Source organism: Oncorhynchus mykiss, chromosome 27 (assembly GCF_013265735.2).
Source record: "Oncorhynchus mykiss isolate Arlee chromosome 27, USDA_OmykA_1.1, whole genome shotgun sequence".
In the NCBI taxonomy this organism is placed as follows: domain Eukaryota; kingdom Metazoa; phylum Chordata; class Actinopteri; order Salmoniformes; family Salmonidae; genus Oncorhynchus; species Oncorhynchus mykiss.
Genome location: NC_048591.1, coordinates 17,227,391 through 17,246,118, shown reverse-complemented (window position 1 = coordinate 17,246,118; position 18,728 = coordinate 17,227,391). Strand labels below are relative to the sequence as shown.

The following is an 18,728-nucleotide window of genomic DNA, read 5'->3' as shown; positions in this document are numbered from 1 at the left end:
CTGGTGAAGACAGTAGCCATGGGTCAGGGTTTGGCTGTTCTCATGTGTGGCACAGCAGTAACATCCCAGTACCTGGCTTCAGACTACCACGTGGACGTGCCCATGCTCCAGAGCTTTATGAGCTATGCACTGCTCTGCCTCACCTACACCACCGCTCTGCTGTTCAGAACAGGTACACACACACTCATGCACACCAACGTGCTGTTCTGAAGAACAGGTAGTCTCTCTCTCACACACACCACCCCAGGGCACTCCTCATCAGAATAGTGCAGTTGTGAACTCTATAAAATGTTATAATTGTGTAGCAGTGCAATAACCTCCAGGATACCCTCTCCTAACGTACTGTAGGGGATGGCAATATGTTTCAGATTTTAAAGAAGAGGTGGTGGAAGTATCTCCTAGTAGGCTTGGTGGACGTCGAGGCTAACTACACAGTGGTTAAAGCTTACCAGTACACTACACTCACCAGTATACAGGTCAGAACTACGAGACGGTGTGTGTATGTTTTTGTGTGTGTGCGAGTTTGCGTGCCTGCAGGCATGCATGTGTGTGTGTGTGTGTGTGTGTGCTGAGTTATGTCAATGTATGTGACTATTCTGGTGTGTCTCTCTGTCTTTCAGCTGCTGGACTGTTTTGTGATCCCTGTGTTGATGATACTCTCCTGCTGGTTCCTGAAGACGTGCTACAGACCCATCCACTACATATCTGTGTGTGTCTGTCTGCTGGGGGTGGGGGCCATGGTGGGAGCTGACCTACTGGCTGGACGAGACTTGGGATCCAGTAAGAACCCACTCATTCATTTGTTAATTATTTAATGATTTAATTCAATCTCTCAGTTCATAATAAATAGTAACATATTAACCTCACCTCTTTCCTCACCCTCCTCTCCTATCTCGCTCCTCTCCTCCCTCTCTCCTAGCCTCAGACGTTCTGCTAGGTGATGGCTTGGTCCTGCTCAGTGCCAGTCTATATGCTGTGTCTAACTTGTGTCAGGAGTACATCGTCAAACACCTCAGCAGTGTAGAGTTCCTAGGCATGGTCGGCCTGTTCGGCACACTCATCAGTGGCATACAGCTGTAAGTGTGTGTGTTTACGTGTGTGTGCGCATGCGTGTGGATGTGTGTTGAGTGTAAATGTTCGGTGAGAAGGTAGTAGAATGGGAATGTGGTTGATTTGAGTGGTCTGCTGTGTTCCTACAGGGGTGTTCTGGAGCATAACAATGTGGCAAACATCCAATGGGACTGGAGAATCGGTTAGTACCACATAAAACAAAATATACAAGTAACTGGCTAAATAAAATAAACTCTTGAGTAAATGAGGGATTCATAGTATATTGAAAGCAGGTACTTCCACACAGGTGTGTTTCCTGAGTTAATTAAGCAATTAACATCCCATCATGCTTAGGGTGATGTAAAAAATGCCCAGTTGCACATTATTTTTGCTACCATGGCTGGAAAAAGAGAACTCAGTGACTTTGAAAGAGGGGTCTCAAAGGTGCATAGGGGGTGTGTGTTTATTTGTGTGTGTGTGTGTGTCTCAGTCACCAGATCTCAACACAATTGAACACTTATGGGAGATTCTGGAGTGGCTTAGACAGCGTTTTCCACCATCATCAACAAAACACCAAATCATGTAATTTCTAATGGAAGAATGGTGTTGCATCCCTCCAATATAGTACCAGACACTTGGAGAATCTATGCCTGGTGCACTGAAGCTGTTGTGGCAGCTCGTGGTGACCCAACGACCTATTAAGACACTTTATGTTGGTGCTTCCTTTATTTTGGCAGTTACCTGTATATTTGTTGAAATTTTTTTAATTAATGTTTTTATTAAAGAGACAGGACAGTGTAGAAGGAGGAAAGTAAGGAGAGGGTTAGTTACAAAGTAGTTGTGGGTCTGCAGATTCGGTAGTGTAAACGACTAGACCACCCCAGGGCACCGGTTATTACCTCTCTCTTAGGGTGGTTACTGATGTTTTGGTGGCAAGGTTACAGAGAGTACAGAATGTGTGCTGTGTTAGCTTGCAGAAGTACAGTTTCCACATACAGCTCTTTGCTGCTCTTTATCTTGGGTTTTATGGGAGCTGCAACAGTTGATCTACCTTGTTAATAATACTTTCTGCCCTGTATAATGACTGTATGTGTTTTCTGTTCAGGCCTATTGTTCTCTGACTACACCCAGTACAGCTGTATAAATGAGTAGAGTAGTAGTACTCTGTTGATTCCAACTTGGGAAATTGTTTAATCACCACAAGCATAATCAATGTTACAAAACACAAGACAAGGATCAATAATATTCAGATAATAACACATAATAAAATATTTAAAAGACAGATGCACCTGTGATAAGAGAGCCAAGTAAAAGATATTAGAAATCCTGTTGTCGGTCATACTCTGCGAAAACAAGGATCAGCAATGTATAGTATAGTATGTTCATTTTATAATGTATACTTCTTCTCTCCCCAGGCCTGCTGTTTGCTGGCTATGCCCTGTGTATGTACACCCTGTACAGCTGTATGCCCATAGTGGTCAAGAAGACCAGTGCTACAGCAGTCAACCTCTCCCTCCTCACTGCAGACCTCCTCAGCCTCTTCTGTGGCCTGTTTCTCTTTCAATACACGGTTAGTACACACACACACACACACACACAGCAGAAACACAGAGGATAGTGGGTACAGCAGGTTGAGCCATTTGACAGTTCAGTTAGTGATTGTGTTTCTGAACAGATAAAGAGATGAGTTAATCAATGATTTGATGACTCCATAGATAGATGATAGATTGATTGGTTGCTGCTAAACTATGTCTGTACTCACTGTAATCTCTGTCAAACTTGTCAAATCTAATCTCTGTGAGATCAAGGAGACGGTAGTGATAAGATCAGTACCCAGAAACAGAGGTAGAGCTGTCCTGATCACAGGACACAGCTGACCTTATCTTAAAATATCTTAGTTGTGCAGAGAAATCCCCTGGTCACCGTGTCCCTGTTCAGTGTATTGATGACTGTTGTTAATGCGTAATCTACTATGGCCTCATATAGCTCATCTGGTGTGTGTGTGTGTATGTGTAGTTCTCAGGTCTGTATATTGTGTCTCTGGTGATCATCCTGGTGGGCTTTGTCTCCTTCAACGCTGTGGCAACGACCCCTAACCCTGCAGACCCCATCACCCCCTCTGTGGGCTGGAAGGAGGGTGGCTATGACAACCCTGATGACATCATCAATGAAGAAGTGGTGGTGGTGGTCTTGGAGGAGCAGGAAGAGGAAGAGGGTGAATGCCCAGGGGTATCGTGGAATCAGAGAACACAGTATGAGGAAGTACCGGCGATGTGATCTGATCTACTAGACGAGCACTTCCCAAGAGTCTATAGCTGTTAATCTCCTTGTCTCCTTTCTTTCATTCTTACCATTCTAATAGATCTACAGATTCACCGGTGTACAGTTGAAGTCGGAAGTTTACATACACTTAGGTTGAAGTCATTAAAACTTGTTTTTCAACCACTCTACAAATTTCTTGTTAACATACTATAGTTTTGGCAAGTCGGTTAGGACATCTACTTTCTGCATGACACAAGTAATTTTTCCAACAATTGTTTACAGACAGATTATTTCACTTATAATTCACTGTATCACAATTCCAGTGGGTCAGATGTTTACATACACTAAGTTGACTGTGCCTTTAAACAGCTTGGAAAATTCCAGAAAATTATGTCATGGCTTTAGAAGCTTCTGATAGGCTAATTGACATCATTTGAGTAAATTGGAGTTGTATCTGTGGATGTATTTCAAGGCCAACCTTCCAGCTCAGTGCCTCTTTGCTTGACATCATGGGAAAATCAAAAGAAATCAGCCAAGACCTCAGAAAAAATGGTAGACCTCCACAAGTCTGGTTCATCCTTGGGAGCAATTTCCAAACACCTGAAGGTACCACGTTCATCTGTACAAACAATAGCACACAAGTATAAACACCATGGGACCAAGCAGCCATCATACCGCTCAGGAAGGAGACACGTTCTGTCTCCTAGAGATGAACGCACTTTGGTGTGAAAAGTGCAAATCAATCCCAGAACAACAGCAAAAGACCTTGTGAAGATGCTGGAGGAAACAGATACAAAAGTATCTATATCCACAGTAAAACGAGTCCTATATCGACATAACCTGAAAGGCCGCTCAGCAAGGAAGAAGCCACTGCTCCAAAACCGCCATAAAAAGCCAGACTATGGTTTGCAACTGCACATGGGGACAAATAGCACTTTTTGGAGAAATGTCCTCTGGTCTGATGAAACAAAAATAGCTGGTAATGACCATCATTATGTTTGGAGGAAAAAGGGGGAGGCTTGCAAGTCAAAGAACACCATCCCAACCGTGAAGCTAGGGGGTGGCAGCATCATGTTGTGGGGGTGCTTTGTTGCAGGAGGGACTGTTGCACTTCACAAAATAGATGGCATCATGAGGATGGAAAATTATGTGGATATATTGAAGCAACATCTCAAGACATCAGTCAGGAAGTTAAGCTTGGTTGCAAATGGGTCTTCCAAATGGACAATGACCCCAAGCATACTTCCAAAGTTGTGGCAAAATGGCTTAAAATCAAGGTATTGGAGTGGCCATCACAAAGCCCTGACCTCAATCCTATAGAACATTTGTGGGCAGAACTGAAAAAAGCATGTGCGAGCAAGGAGGCCGACAAACCTGACTCCGTTACACCAGCTCTGTCAGGAGGAATGGGCCAAAATTCACCCAACTTATTGTGGAAGCTTGTGGAAGGCTACCCGAAACGTTTGACCCAAGTTAAGCAATTTAAAGGCAATGCTACAGAATACTAATTGAGTGTATGTAAACGTGTGACCCACTGGGAATGTGATGAAAGAAATAAAAGCTGAAAGAAATAATTCTCTCTAGTATTATTCTGACATTTCACTTTCTTAAAATAAAGTGCTGATCCTAACTGACCTAAGACATGGATTGTGAAAAACTGAGTTTAAATGTATTTGGCTAAGGTGTATGTACATTTCCTTCAACTGTATGTACAGTATGGGTGTTTTGTATTAGTTGTAATATTTCTCCACTAGTTGACTTGGCAGGAGGAATAATAAATACATGTTTTATTCCACATTCATTGTGGGGTGTGTCAATTTAATGAGTGAGTCTTCATTGATATCAATCATAAACCCAATTTTAAGTAAGATATTTTCACATGAAGATAGACATTTTCTATATTAACTGCAGGGCTCAATGCTTTATACTTGAAATCTTGGAATGAGGTCGCAGGTTGAGTATTTTTCACTTCATGTCTTCGCGTGGCTTCGCTCTTCCGGTAGGGTAGAGAGCTGTCCGTGGTGCTGAAACCTTTAGTAGCACGCGCACAATATTGTTTACAAACATCGGATCTGATCAGCTGATCAAATCTATGGGCAAAAAACGTTGTTTTTCCCGAAGTAGTGCTCGTCAAATACTTTATTATAAACAGTTAGCGAACTGATAGTCTGCTTTGTGATTCACTCAATATATGATGCTAAACAAGGCACAGAAGCAATGCTACTGATCTGCTTTGGGACAAATAATAACTGGGATGTAGACACGACCTCCGTGTGTTCACAGACAGTTGAGATATAATAAGGTAGACTGCATGCAAATGTTTTTCTTACCACTCTCCCTCTGTCAATCAATCTTCCATCTCTCTCCCTGAATCCTAAACGGTCTAATCAGCTCCACATGAATGATATATAGATAGACTACTAGGCTATAGAGCTTGCACAGCCCCATTTGGAAAATAATCATGAAAATCGAATAAGAATCTTGACTGGCAGAAGAACATTGTTTTTTCCAAAAATCTAAGTAATCTAATAAGAATCTTGTATGTTGTATGTTTTTCCTTATATGGCAGTGTTGTATTTGTATATGTGTTACTAATATGACATATGACAATTGAATACATGATTGTGGTGCATTTCCTACAAAGAAATGGTAAGACATATTTGAGACAAAATATATGAATTATGTTCTGAGAGTGTAACCTCTAAAAAATAAATGTTTTTCTTATAGGTTTCACATTGTGTTTTAAAAACAATGACAATTACTATTAGAAAATACAGTATTTGTAAATAAAAGTTCAGATATGAGATTCCATGGTTAAGGCTGGGTAGAACCTCCTACTGGACAGTTGATTCATCTACAGCTATGCAGGGTTTTAATCAAACCCAGCCCTGACTACTACCAATGTGCCATCATGAGAATGATCGTTGAAAGATCCCCACTTAATAGCTAAATAGACTCACTGCTACTATCAAAGCCATTCCTTCTCCTCCTCTCCTCTTCCTTCTCTCCTCCTCCACCTCATCATCCTCTACCTGTCCTCCTCTTCTCATTCAGTTGATGCCCCTAGTTTGCATAATATACAACCTTAGAACATAAAAGTGATAATAACATTTTTGTGATTCTGTCCCGGGCTCTGGAGCGATCATGGACCCACGGTCTGAGGGATCCATTCCCTACATTCCCCATTCGACTACATTCCCTACGGTATTCCCTATATTCTGGATCACAGGTCTGAGCTGTGTGTGTCAGAGGCTCACAGCCAGCAGTTACTGGGCATGCTCAGATCGTTCAGAGAGAGAGGCCTGCTGTTTGACTTCACTGTAACAGTCCAGGAACAGACCTTCCCCTGTGTCCTGGCAGCCTGCAGCAACATCTTCAGGTTTGTGTGTGCGTGCATGTGTGCGTTTGCTCTAACGGTTCTCTGTCTGCAGGGCCATGTTTGAGTTGAAAATGCGTGCGTGTGGGGATGGGATTGGTACCCTGGGTAACCAGCCGTACACTGCTACCTGGACTTATTTCACTCTGGAGAGATAGTCGTCACCAATGAAAACATAGACATGCTGTTCCAGCTCATCTCTTTCCTACAGGTACACTACATCAGGGGTAACCCATCAGGGGTAACCCAAATTACACCCTACCCTATGCCCTACTTTTGACCAAAGCCCTATGGGCCATGGTCAAAAGTATTGCACTATAAAGGGAATATGGTGCCATTTGGAATAAATCCTAGATCTGGGTCAGATACATACTGTATGTCAAATCCATTCAGAAACTTCAGAGGTGATGTTGATATATTGACCAGTGTTCTGTTTCCCAGGTGTCTGTGCTCCTGATTGAAACCCTGGAGCTCTCGAACTGCCTGATGCTATTGGCCCTCACCGAGGGATACGGTTCCAACTCCCTCCTCCAGCGGGCCAATGAGTTTGTAGTTCAGAACTTTCACGCCCACTCAATGACTCCAGACTTCCTGGATATGCCGGTGAGGAGCCACTATGATAGGTTCCCATTGTAATTTATTGAGACTCATTGAATTAAAAGGGCCCTAGCACTAGCACACATGAATCAACATATAAACTCATCAAGTTGCATCAGGTGTTAGTGCTAGAACAAATACACCCCTCTGGGTCCCCAGGACCAGCATTGGGAAATACTGAAGTAGATAGTTACTCCTTTTAGCTTTGAGAAAGTCACTACATGTGAGCCATGTAAAATTGTGCATGGGTCCACTCCCCCTGAAGGATTTAAAAGCATTGGATTGCTTTTAAATACTAATGGTGGGAAATACTGATCTACTTTCTGTCCTCCCAGGTGGGTGTGCTGGAGGTATGTATGGGGTCGGACAGTCTGAGAGTGCCCAGTGAGGAGATGGCAGTGAGGTCATCACCTGGACCTCCGTCATTCCTTTGCTACAGCTATATACTACCCAACTACCCAGGTAAAGAACACACACACAAATACACACAGACACACGCACACAAATACAGAAACCCCCACACACATATACCTATAACCCTCCCCGTGGCCTCATATTACCCAGAAACCAGTGCGTGCGGCTGTATCATCTACACATTGGGGTCATCAGTGGCGATATCGGACTCCTTCAACCCTTCGCTGGACTGTTTCCTGCCCTACGATGTCGTCTCTGACCAGTAGAGCCACCTGGTGGCAGTTTGGTCAGTTTTTCCATGGCACCTTGGTCAAGGCTGTGTCCGTCAACACTACTCCTATGTGACTTATCTATGTATAAGGTGACTGACTTGTTGGTTGATTGACTGATTGAATGAGTATTTGATTGATGGATGTCTCCATCTATAAGTCTTTGTATTTATTTATCCTTCATTTAATCAGGCAGTTCCTATTGGCATAGATACAGGACATAAGGACTTTGTCATTAAAACAAACTTAACAACAATTCTACGAAACACCAACTCGCCACACCTCACCAGTCTGATTCCTGTGTTCTGTCTAGGTGTACAATTTATGTCCCAGAGACGTGTGTGTGTGTGTGGCAGGTGGAGGGGGGGTCATTTGAGGATACCGGGTTCAACGCAGGTGCCGTGGGCGTGGCCAACCGACTCTACATCCTGGGAGGAGACTACTCGCTTGATGAGATCACTGATGAAGTCAGTGTACCACAATGGTTGGGGAAGTGACACCAATGCCACTCCCCCTGACAGCGTTTCACTGTCAGGTCATAAGCTTCAGCGGATACAGAGACCCCTGGGGAGGGACACGTAACACACACGAGTGCGTACGCGATGTGGCCTCATATACACATAACACACACACACACACTGGGACTAAAAGTTGCACTCCACATCAATGAAAGAAATTATGTTTAGTCATCTCAACTATTTATTAGTTTTATCACATTTTATGTTTATATACACTGCTCAAGAAAATAAAGGGAACACTAAAATAACACATCCTAGATCTGAATGAATGAAATATTCTTATTAAATACTTTTTTCTTTAGGCTAAGCACATGGAGGGCTGTGCGGCCCCCCAAAGAAATGCCACCCAACACCATGACTGACCCACCGCCAAACCGGTCATGCTGGAGGATGTTGCATGCAGCAGAACGTTCTCCACGGCGTCTCCAGACTCTGTCACGTCTGTCACATGTGCTCAGTGTGAACCTGCTTTCATCTGTGAAGAGCACAGGGCGCCAGTGGCGAATTTGCCAATCTTGGTGTTCTCTGGCAAATGCCAAACGTCCTGCACGGTGTTGGGCTGTAAGCACAACCCCCACCTGTGGACATCGGGCCCTCATACCACCCTCATGGAGTCTGTTTCTGACCGTTTGAGCAGACACATGCACATTTGTGGCCTGCTGGAGGTCATTTTGCAGGGCTCTGGCAGTGCTCCTCCTTGCACAAAGGCGGAGGTAGCGGTCCTGCTGCTGGGTTGTTGCCCTCCTACGGCCTCCTCCACGTCTCCTGATGTACTGACCTGTCTCCTGGTAGCGCCTCCATGCTCTGGACTCTACGCTGACAGACACAGCCAACCTTCTTGCCACAGCTCGCATTGATGTGCCATCCTGGATGAGCTGCACTACCTGAGCCACTTGTGTGGGTTGTAGACTCCGTCTCATGCTACCACTAGAGTGAAAGCACCGCCAGCATTCAAAAGTGACCAAAACATCAGCCAGGAAGCATAGGAACTGAGAAGTGGTCTGTGGTCCCCACCTGCAGAACCACTCCTTTATTGGGGGTGTCTTGCTAATTGCCTATAATTTCCACCTGTTGTCTATTCCATTTGCACAACAGCATGTGAAATGTATTGTCAATCAGTGTTGCTTCCTAAGTGGACAGTTTGATTTCACAGAAGTGTGATTGACTTGGAGTTACATTGTGTTGTTTAAGTGTTCCCTTTATTTTTTTGAGCAGTGTATTTATTTAAAACATTTTCTATTCTCAAGAATGCTATTTGGGTTCAAAGTAACAGTAGAGGTTTCTGAGTCTTCTGACCCACAGACTTGCCTTGGTTGTTTCTGGACATGTCTGATCACCTGACCAAGGCAGTTGACATGTCATCTATTGCGGGCAGGATCTATTAAATAACTCTAGAATGGTATCTCTTAAAGAACTCTGTCTTTATTTTCAGTGTAAGTGTGCTAGGCCTGCCTTCACTATTTAAAAGTGAGAGAGTGAGAGCCTACTGTCCCAGGTAACAAGTGTTACAACACCCTCTACTGGTAGACTATGGAATGTTTTTGTGCCAGAGTAGGCTTGTCTAGCCAAACACCATGTTGTAATTTTGAAATATTTGTAAATACTTGCGCAGAAGGCTAACCATTTTACATGGCTCACATAGTGACTTTCTCAAAGTTAAAAACATGCAACTTCAAATCAGTTCAAATTGAATGAGGGCACCTGTGCTCCATGAACAGTTGCCGACTTTTCGCGGGAGATATGATAATATATCCATCCTCCTGTTCAGCGTCTTACTAGATGACGGACGGACTCAACTCTCTGACTGGAAAGGGGTGTTCCACAAATGATACGCTATATGTAGTAAGTTTTGTTTTTAGTTGCGTCATGCAAATGTGTTATAATATTGTGCTACAATTTATTACGCATATTTCTTATACTCCAATAGTTATTTTAGATAGTATTCGTTCAACCATCTACGAAACGGGAGTTACCCTCCTCTTTTGAGTTAAAGCGGTCCTGTCCTGCTCCGTGGACTGATGTCACTAATAGAATGTGATCGTTTCGCGGATCTCCCACGGTCAGGAGTCAGTGTACTTTTCGTTGCTTTTTATATCATAGGACAGCTTGCTGACTACCAAAAAACAGTACATTTTCGCTCTTAGTCTTCATTCTAGGACAGCTGTTCCATGGTTTATCATTAAACATTTTGTGAATCAAACAACATCGTTGCTGACAATGCTAGAATGTCTAGTAGCTGAATGTTGTCTGTTGTAACGAACGTGTTGCTGTAAGTAAAACATCGAGATTTGTTTTCCTAAAATACCCAATTTCGTCGATTGAAGATCAGGACAAGGCTACAGCAGAGCAAGGAGGACAAGACCTCACCCTCAGCATTTTGTTTGCATTTGATTTAGAGGCATACAACAATGTTAGCCCAGGTATGTATGGTTTATTAGCCTACATTGTTGGTAAATGTTTTCCAAAGTGGTAAGAACAAACAAGTTTCCGTGTAGGTTGCAAGCTTGTTGTGGCGTGTCCAGGGCGCGCGACTTGGATACGACAACGTTCTTTCCGCGTAGCCTAATGAATCAAACACCTTTAAATGATGGTCAGTGAAAAAAGCATCGACGATGATGGATGCTCTTTTATTTGCATTTCGTGTGAAACGTAACCTAGTTTATTGGGTGTCCAGAAAACGTTGACACAATTTATTTTTTTCCTGCGCAGCATCGAGTGTGTTTAGCCTAGGCTAGACTACAGAAGCCATGTCAGGAGGAATTCTATTGTGTCGCTGAAATATTTGGCACTCCGCTCATTGATTTGCAATCGCAACTTTAAGTTAATAAAAAATGTATCCTTGAGTAGACTAGGATGCCATCTGATCAAGCTCTCTAATTTAGAGAAACTATTTGGAGAAGCGAAGGTTACAAGCTTACTTCAACAGTCTAACCCACTGTCATGTTTCTCTGGTGACCGCCCAGCAATCATGTTACGATGAAATTACATCTTCGTCGCCATCTTTAGATACAATTACTTATTAAGGACAGTAGAGGATTATTTGATTGATTTTGGGAACAGTGTTTGTCTCGTTATGCGTCGATCACTTCCTATGCAGGCGACCCCGGTGTAGAGACAGACATGAAGTTGATTTTTTTTCCTGACTGTCAAATCCCGGATGGGATGAGAATGACTATACGGCTAGCCAGCCTATACACGAACCTCTGACCTTATCGACCTCTGAAACTATCGAGACCGGCTTCGTTGTCAGTGTTTCTGTTCTAGGTGCACCTACAGTCTGTTTCAGCCCTCGTTTCCTCCCCTCCCCCATTAGCCCCGGCTTTACACACTCGATACAATGTTGCTATTAAGTTATACATAATGTCCAATCGAGTCGCAAGTTGCGACAGTGTTCAATAGCCTATGTATATCAACACAGGTCTACGCAATATTCGCGAGACTTTCTTGTGCTAGGCTACATTTTTCATGCGATGTAGGCTATTTGGCTTCACGTTTTTTGAAGGGCTGTCCATTTTGTTCTTCCGGTGCCAGGCCTTTTGAAAGTTTATTTTGACAATCTTAGCCTAAAGTTGTGGGTTGTTTCAAAGCACAACTCTAGGTGTCTTATATAATCATATTGTTATTATTATTATTCCACTCGCTCTAGCGCTTAAACTGCTAAGGGGCGGAAGGTAGCCTGGTGGTAAACCGAAAGGTTGCGAGATCGAATCCCCAAGTTGACGAGGTAAAAAAAAAAAAAAAAGCTGTCGTTCTGCCCCTGAACAAAGGCAGTTAACCCTAGGCCGTCTTTGAAAATAAGATTTTGTTCTTAACTGACTTGCCTAGTAAAATAAAAATATTAACAGTCAGCGCTCCGGAAATCCATAACTACTAGAATGGTCTCGAGTCAGTTGTTATTTCAAATATTCCATAATAAACAATACATGAATGCATTTATTTTGTTAAAATGGGTCATAAGAAACCTCAGGACACCAAATGTAAATTGTAATTAGACAAATGTATTGATTGATCCAAAAGTGCATAGACTGTAAATACTAAAATAAGATTATAGTGTATTTTCTGACTAAGACAACAGTTGACTCATTCAAACCCATGTTAATTCATGCAAATCTTTAAATGGTTATAGGTGAAAAAGTATCAATATGAAACTAAAAAAATATGTTTAGGAAGGTCATACAAAACATTATGCATTTATTTCAAAAGAACAGAATATAAAAAGTTGATTTCATAGCCTCTGTTATAAAGCACAGCTAAATACAACTAAAAACATGCTATTCTGTTCTTTTGAAATAAATGCATCATGTTTTGTATGACCTTCCTAAACATATTTTTTTAGTTTCATATTGATACTTTTTCACCTATAACCATTTAAAGATTTGCATAAATTAACATGGGTTTGAATGAGAACCATAGGACTACAGAGGTAGCTATTCAAAATGGTCCTGCTCCTTTGCCAATTAAGCTATAAGACCAACTTTAAAATGTTCAGGCTATCCTAATTTAAAATTCTTTAAACTCTTTATCAACTATAGCTACATAAATGTCTAAATTAGCATAAAATAACTCACCAACAGCAACTCTTGAACCTTTCAAGCTAGACATGCCAAACCAACCAATGTTCAGGCTATCCTCATTTAATGTAACAAAATCTTGATTAGCCATAAACATTTGCATAAATTAGCGTGAACTATCCCACAAACAGTCATTCTTTAACCGATCAAGCTAAGAGCCCACCATCTATCCAGGTAATTAATGTTTACATTTCAAAAGGCGTGGGCCTTGATGTTCTAAATCAGTTTGCAATCGTTGTATCATTACTATGATGCCTGCTTTCACACAGCGGGTTTGTCTGTTACTTAACTGTCTTGATGTTGTCGACCAAACCAAGTGTAGGCTAGCCTACAACTGGTTGGTTGGTCGGTGTGACCGCCTCCCGCGCTTTGGCTCACGGCAGTTTACTATTGCACTTAGGTGCGTTTGTTTCAGCTCGCTGGGTGCACCGAGTAGACAGTTTGCTTTCAATGGAATGGTTCCAATGGAATGGTCTCAAATGTGCACACTCTGCCTACCTGGCGCTACGGGCCAGTTGCATGGATTGGAGGGACTCTGCACATGTTATTATAGACCATTAATAACCACATAACATGGTTTGGGTTTTTTTCCGCAGAGAAAGCGAAAACGCACCGTGGAAGACTTCAACCAGTTTTGCACCTTTGTGTTGGCCTATGCTGGATACATCCCCTATCAAACAGAGGTAGGTTGATGAAACACAGTTTTCTCCTGTTCAAGTAAGACTGAGATGTAGCTTATTAACACCAAATTGCTCTTGTAATTAATTGATGTCTTATTGTTTCTACATTGAAAACAATATATAAACGCAACATGTAAAGTGTTGGTGCCATGTTTCATAGCTGAAATAAAAGATCCCCAAAATGTTGTACGCAAATTTGTTTACATCCTTGTTAGTGAGCATGTCTCCTTTGCCAAGATAATCCAATCCACCTGACAGGTGTGGCATATCAAGAAGATGATTAAACAGCATGATCATTACACAGGTGCACTTTGTGCTGGAGACAATGAAAGGCCACTCTAAAATTAGCAGTTTTGTCATACAACACATTGCCACATATCAAGTTTTGAGGGAGCATGCAATTGGCATGCTGACTGCAGGAATGTCCACCAGAGCTGTTACCAGAGAATGCAATGTTAATTTCTCTACCATAAGCCGCCTCCAACGTTGTTTTAGGGAATTTGGCAGTTAGTCCAACCGGCGCCATCACCTCCTGTTTCAGCATGATAATGCACAGCCCCATGTCGCAGGGATCTGAACACAATTACTGGAAGCTGAAAATGTCCCAGTTCTTCCGTGGCTAGCATTCTCACCCATTGATCACGTTTTGGATGATCTGGGTCGACGTGTATGACAGTGTGTTCCAGTTCCCACCAATATCCATCAACTTCGCACAGACATTGAAAAAGAGTGGGACAACATTCCATGGGCCACAATCAACAGCCTAATCAACTATGTGAAGGAGATGTGTTGCGCTGCATGAGGCAAATGGTGCTCACACCAGATACTGACTGGATTTCTGATCCACACCCTTACCTTTTTTTAAGGTATCTGTGACCAATGCCCAGTCATGTGAAATCCATAGATTAGGGCCTAATGAATTTATTTCAATTGACTGATTTCCTTATATGAACTGTAACTCAGTAAAATCGTTTAAATTGTTGCATGTTCCGTTTTTATATTTTTGTTCAGTATATTTCTGTTGAATGATGTCTCTAGTTCTGCTGTTGTTTCCATGGTGATGTATCCCCCTGTAGGAGTGGTGGTGTAGTGAGAGCAAGCCCAGGGACAGCAACCCCTGCAGCACCAGCCAGAGTACCAGTCCATGGGCCTACCAGTCCTCTCCTACCTCAGACTGTGGCTCCTCTGCTCGGGGCCAGAAGGAGGAAGGGAAGGAGGTGAAGAGGAGGTCAGACAAGAAGCCAGTCGGGCCTGGTCAGGGGGATAAGAAGCCTAGAGGAGAAAGTGCCAAGTCTCCGAATACGGAACAGGCTGCCACTAGATCAACGGTCAGCAAAACGCCAGAGATCCATGAGCAGCACCTGCCCCAGTCTGGATGGACCAACCACAACAGCTGTCCTACTGACAACAAAACACATCCTCTGATGGTTTCCAAACGTGACCATGACTGTAAACTTCCCCAATCTTTCCTGACTCAACTCTTCCCTGAAGCCACCCCCAGCAGCTCTCTGTCTGACCACAGGAACAAGACCAACAACGGTCAGACAGACACACCAGACCCCAACGGGTCGGCTGGGAAGACGAGCGACGCTTTCCCTCAGAAGAAAGGAAGTGAAGAACTGGAACAGGAAGTGACAGAGCAGCCAGTTGACATGACAAGCTGTGAGACAGAGAGGAGCAGTCCTCACAGGCTGGGAGACAGAGAAAAAAAGAGAAGAAAGAAAGAGAAGGGGTCACGGGAGAGCTGGGAGGGGTCTGGGAGTGAAGGAGGCATAGACAGGGGTCAGAGGTCAGATATCCTAAGGATGGTGATGGACAGGAGGTTCAGAGGTCAGCTAGCTGAAGACCAAGAGACAGGCTACCACACAGAGGAGGGAAGCAGCCCCGACCAGGACCGGGACCATGGAGGGAGCAACTACCAGACAGACCAGGGAGGGAGCGATGGAGAGGACACATCTGCAGACAACCGCAAGATGGAGGGTGAGTAGAGGAACCCCACCTGAGACTAAAGAAGCATCCCAAATGGCACGCTCTCCTCTTGTATACATTTTGACCAGGGCCTATTTTCCCTATATAGTGAACTACTTTTGACCAGGACCCTAGTAGGGCTTTGGTCAAAAGTAATAGGGAACAGGGTGCAGTTTTGGACACACTCACTCATTACCTCATCACTATCTTACAACCATCATTGATAGTTTAAAACAGAGACTGTGTTTAATATAACGTCTCTCTTCTATTTCTCTCTTTTCTCAGATGAGGACGACTCGTGGGACCTGATCACCTGTTTCTGCCTGAAGCCATTTGCGGGTCGGCCCATGATAGAGTGTAGTGAGTGTGGCACCTGGGTGCACCTGTCCTGCGCTAAGATCCGCCGCACCCATGTTCCTGAAGTCTTCATCTGCCAGCCCTGCCGAGATACCAAGACCAACATCAGACGCTCCAACCGGGCGCGGATTGCCCCCCGCAAACGCTTCAGCGACTAAACTAGATAGCACATTGGCTGCGTCCCAATTGGCAGTAGGTAGCCTAGTGGTTAAGAGCATTGTGCCAGCAACCGAAAGGTTTGAATCCCAAAGGTGGAAAAATATGCTGTTCTGCCCTTGAGCTATGTAGCAACCCAAAACAACAACTGCTCCCCGGGCGCTGTTGATGTCGATTAAGGCAGCCCCCCGCACCTCTCTGATTCAGAGGGGTTGGGTTAAATGCTGAAGACACATTTCTGTTGAATGCATTAAGTTGTGCAACTGACTTGGGTATCCTATATAATGAACTACTTTTGATGTAGGGAATAGGGTGCCATTTGGGACATTGACCACTAGTGAGCATCAAGTTCTATGCTGGTCCATTTTGTCGCTCTGCAAAAACCGCCACCAGGGTTGTGTTCAGTAAGACACAGAAAAAGTAAATTAACTTCTGTTTTTGGACAAGTCCAGGTAGTCCTCCCTGTTTCGGTCCTTTTTCTTCCATTTTGTGCCTAATGAACACGACCCAGGACACTGCCATCAGCAACCAAGCCATGAGTCTATGGTTGTGTTCCACTGCTCAGATGTTACATTCATCAACCAATGGTTGCGTGCCACATCAACTGATTGCACCAGATTGTTATAACATATGATGTGGCTAGCTGATACTTAATACCTATCCAGGCATTGTAAGATCCTATCACTCTCCCCAGAACAGTACAATGTCCATGTATTCACAGACAATCTAATCAGGAAGGAATGAGGGGCTACAGGAGAGCGAGAGAGGGATTGGGGAGGATGGAGTGAGGGCAGGGGTGAAAGAGGAATGTGTTTGGTAACGGTCTGCTGCTACTGTTGTGGTGAGAACATAACATCTTCTCACATGCTAATCTCATTTACCCCCACCCCTCCATTCTGCCACCCACCCATACCTTCCTCCCTCCTTCTACCCATCTCTTCATTTGTGCATCACTGAACCTAAGGGCTTGCCTTGGCTCATCTACACTAGTATGTTGAATTCACTACTTAGTACAATACTATGTAGGGAATATGGTGCAATTTTGAGACCCATGGACAGGTTTCTGGGGACTACTTTCTCAAAATATGTATAATACATTTTCAGTTATTTCCACAGTTGTTGCCATTTGATGAATAAGATTGTCACACCTTCAACTTTCTGACTCTGTGTTACTATACATTGCCAGTGGATGCCTGCCTCTCTTCCAAGCATGTTATATATGTAGACTGAGTGTGCAAAGCATTAGGAACACCTTCCTAATACTGAGTTGCACCCTCTCACCCTTTTGCCCTCAGAACAGTCGAGTCAGGACATGGACTCTACAAGGTGTCGAAAGCATTCCACAGGGACGCTGGCCCACGTTGACTCCAATGTTTCCCACAGTTGTGTGAAGTTGGCTGGATGTCCTTTGGGTAGTGGGCCATTCTTGATACACACTGAAAAACCCAGCAGCTTGCCGTTCTTGACACAAACCGGTGCGCCTGGCACCTACGACCATACCCTGTTCAAAGGCTCTTCAATATTTTCTTTCCCATTTACCCTCTGAATGGCACACATACACAATCCATGTTTGAATTGTCTCAAGGCTTTCAAAATCCTTCTTTAACCTGTCTCCTCCCCTTCATTTACACTGATTTAAGTGAATTTGACATCCATAAGGAATCATAGCTTTCACCTGGTCAGTCTGTCATGGAAAAAGCAGGTGTTCATAATGTTTTGTACACTCAGTGTATATCAGATGGTAAACCTTTAGTAAGATGTAAATAGTTTGCTTTTTAGAGTTGTTTATTATATCTTATATGTGACACATGCAGTAATAAAGGTAAAGGACTAACTCATTAGTCTCATCAGTGTTCTGTATAGTTTACATATTATTTAGTGTATTGTACACAGTCACCAGACCAGATATGGTTTTGTCTGGTTTTAATGGAGCACGGCTCCCGAGTGGCGCAGCAGTCTAAGGCACTGCATATCAGTGCAAGAGGCATCACTGCAGTCCCTGGTTCGAATCCAGGCTGCATCACATCCAGCTGTGATTGGGAGTCCCATAGGGTGGCACAATTGGCCCAGCGTCGTCCGGGGTAGGCTGTTATTGTAAATTAAGAATTTGTTCTTAACTGACTGACGCATGACATTCAACCTTCTCTCCCGAGCCCGTACGGGAGTTGTAGCAATGAGACAATATAGTAGCTACTACAACAATTGGATACCGCGAAATTGGGGAGAAAAAAAGGGATTTTTTTTTTTTTTTTTTAAGATTCAATAAAATAGTCCAGAAACTTTCCATATGCACAAAAAGCTCTCAAATTTGTTCATATCACATTTGGTGTGGCATATCAAGAAACTGATTAAACAGCATTATCATTACACAGGTGCACTAGGTGCTGGGGACACTAAAATGTGAGGTTTGTCACACAACACAATGTCATCATAGATGTCTCAAGTTTTGAGGAAGCGTGCAGTTGGCATGCTGACCACCAGAGAAATTAATGTTCATTTATCTACCATAA

The 18,728-nt window shown here is 43.4% G+C and overlaps 2 protein-coding genes across 3 annotated transcripts; both read left to right on the top strand.

The window, feature by feature from the left end:
* The first annotated feature begins 359 nt into the window (after positions 1–359).
* On the top strand, positions 360–3,482 carry LOC110507109 (solute carrier family 35 member F2-like). The gene is made up of 6 exons (XM_021586977.2): positions 360–476; positions 621–780; positions 920–1,076; positions 1,200–1,252; positions 2,466–2,620; positions 3,067–3,482. Exons 1-6 carry the CDS (start codon positions 360–362, stop codon positions 3,325–3,327), a joined length of 903 nt encoding a protein of 300 aa, XP_021442652.2. The 3' UTR covers positions 3,328–3,482.
* A 6,744-nt stretch (positions 3,483–10,226) lies between these two features.
* LOC110507656 (PHD finger protein 13) lies at positions 10,227–18,066 on the top strand. Of its 2 annotated transcripts, none has more exons than XM_021587785.2 (4): positions 10,227–10,328; positions 13,654–13,740; positions 14,814–15,717; positions 15,991–18,066. In XM_021587785.2, the coding sequence occupies exons 1-4, from the start codon at positions 10,266–10,268 to the stop codon at positions 16,218–16,220; spliced, it is 1,284 nt and encodes a 427-aa protein (XP_021443460.2). In that variant the 5' UTR covers positions 10,227–10,265; the 3' UTR covers positions 16,221–18,066. The 2 variants fall into 2 exon arrangements, with proteins under 2 accessions (XP_021443460.2, XP_021443461.2); XM_021587786.2 differs by lacking the exon at positions 10,227–10,328 and adding an exon at positions 10,478–10,906.
* The last annotated feature ends 662 nt before the right edge of the window (positions 18,067–18,728 follow it).

Bases quoted from the DNA above. Each gene is read 5' to 3' on its own strand.
- LOC110507656 (XM_021587785.2), top strand. From the start codon at position 10,266: ATGACGGACGGACTCAACTCTCTGACTGGAAAGGGGTGTTCCACAAAT. The intron at 10,329-13,653 runs GTAAGTTTTGTT...TTTTTTCCGCAG, and splicing joins CAAATGATACGCTATATGTA to AGAAAGCGAAAACGCACCGT. The intron at 15,718-15,990 runs GTGAGTAGAGGA...CTCTTTTCTCAG, and splicing joins AGACAACCGCAAGATGGAGG to ATGAGGACGACTCGTGGGAC.
- LOC110507109 (XM_021586977.2), top strand. From the start codon at position 360: ATGTTTCAGATTTTAAAGAAGAGGTGGTGGAAGTATCTCCTAGTAGGC. The intron at 1,077-1,199 runs GTAAGTGTGTGT...GTGTTCCTACAG, and splicing joins CTCATCAGTGGCATACAGCT to GGGTGTTCTGGAGCATAACA. The intron at 2,621-3,066 runs GTTAGTACACAC...GTGTATGTGTAG, and splicing joins TGTTTCTCTTTCAATACACG to TTCTCAGGTCTGTATATTGT.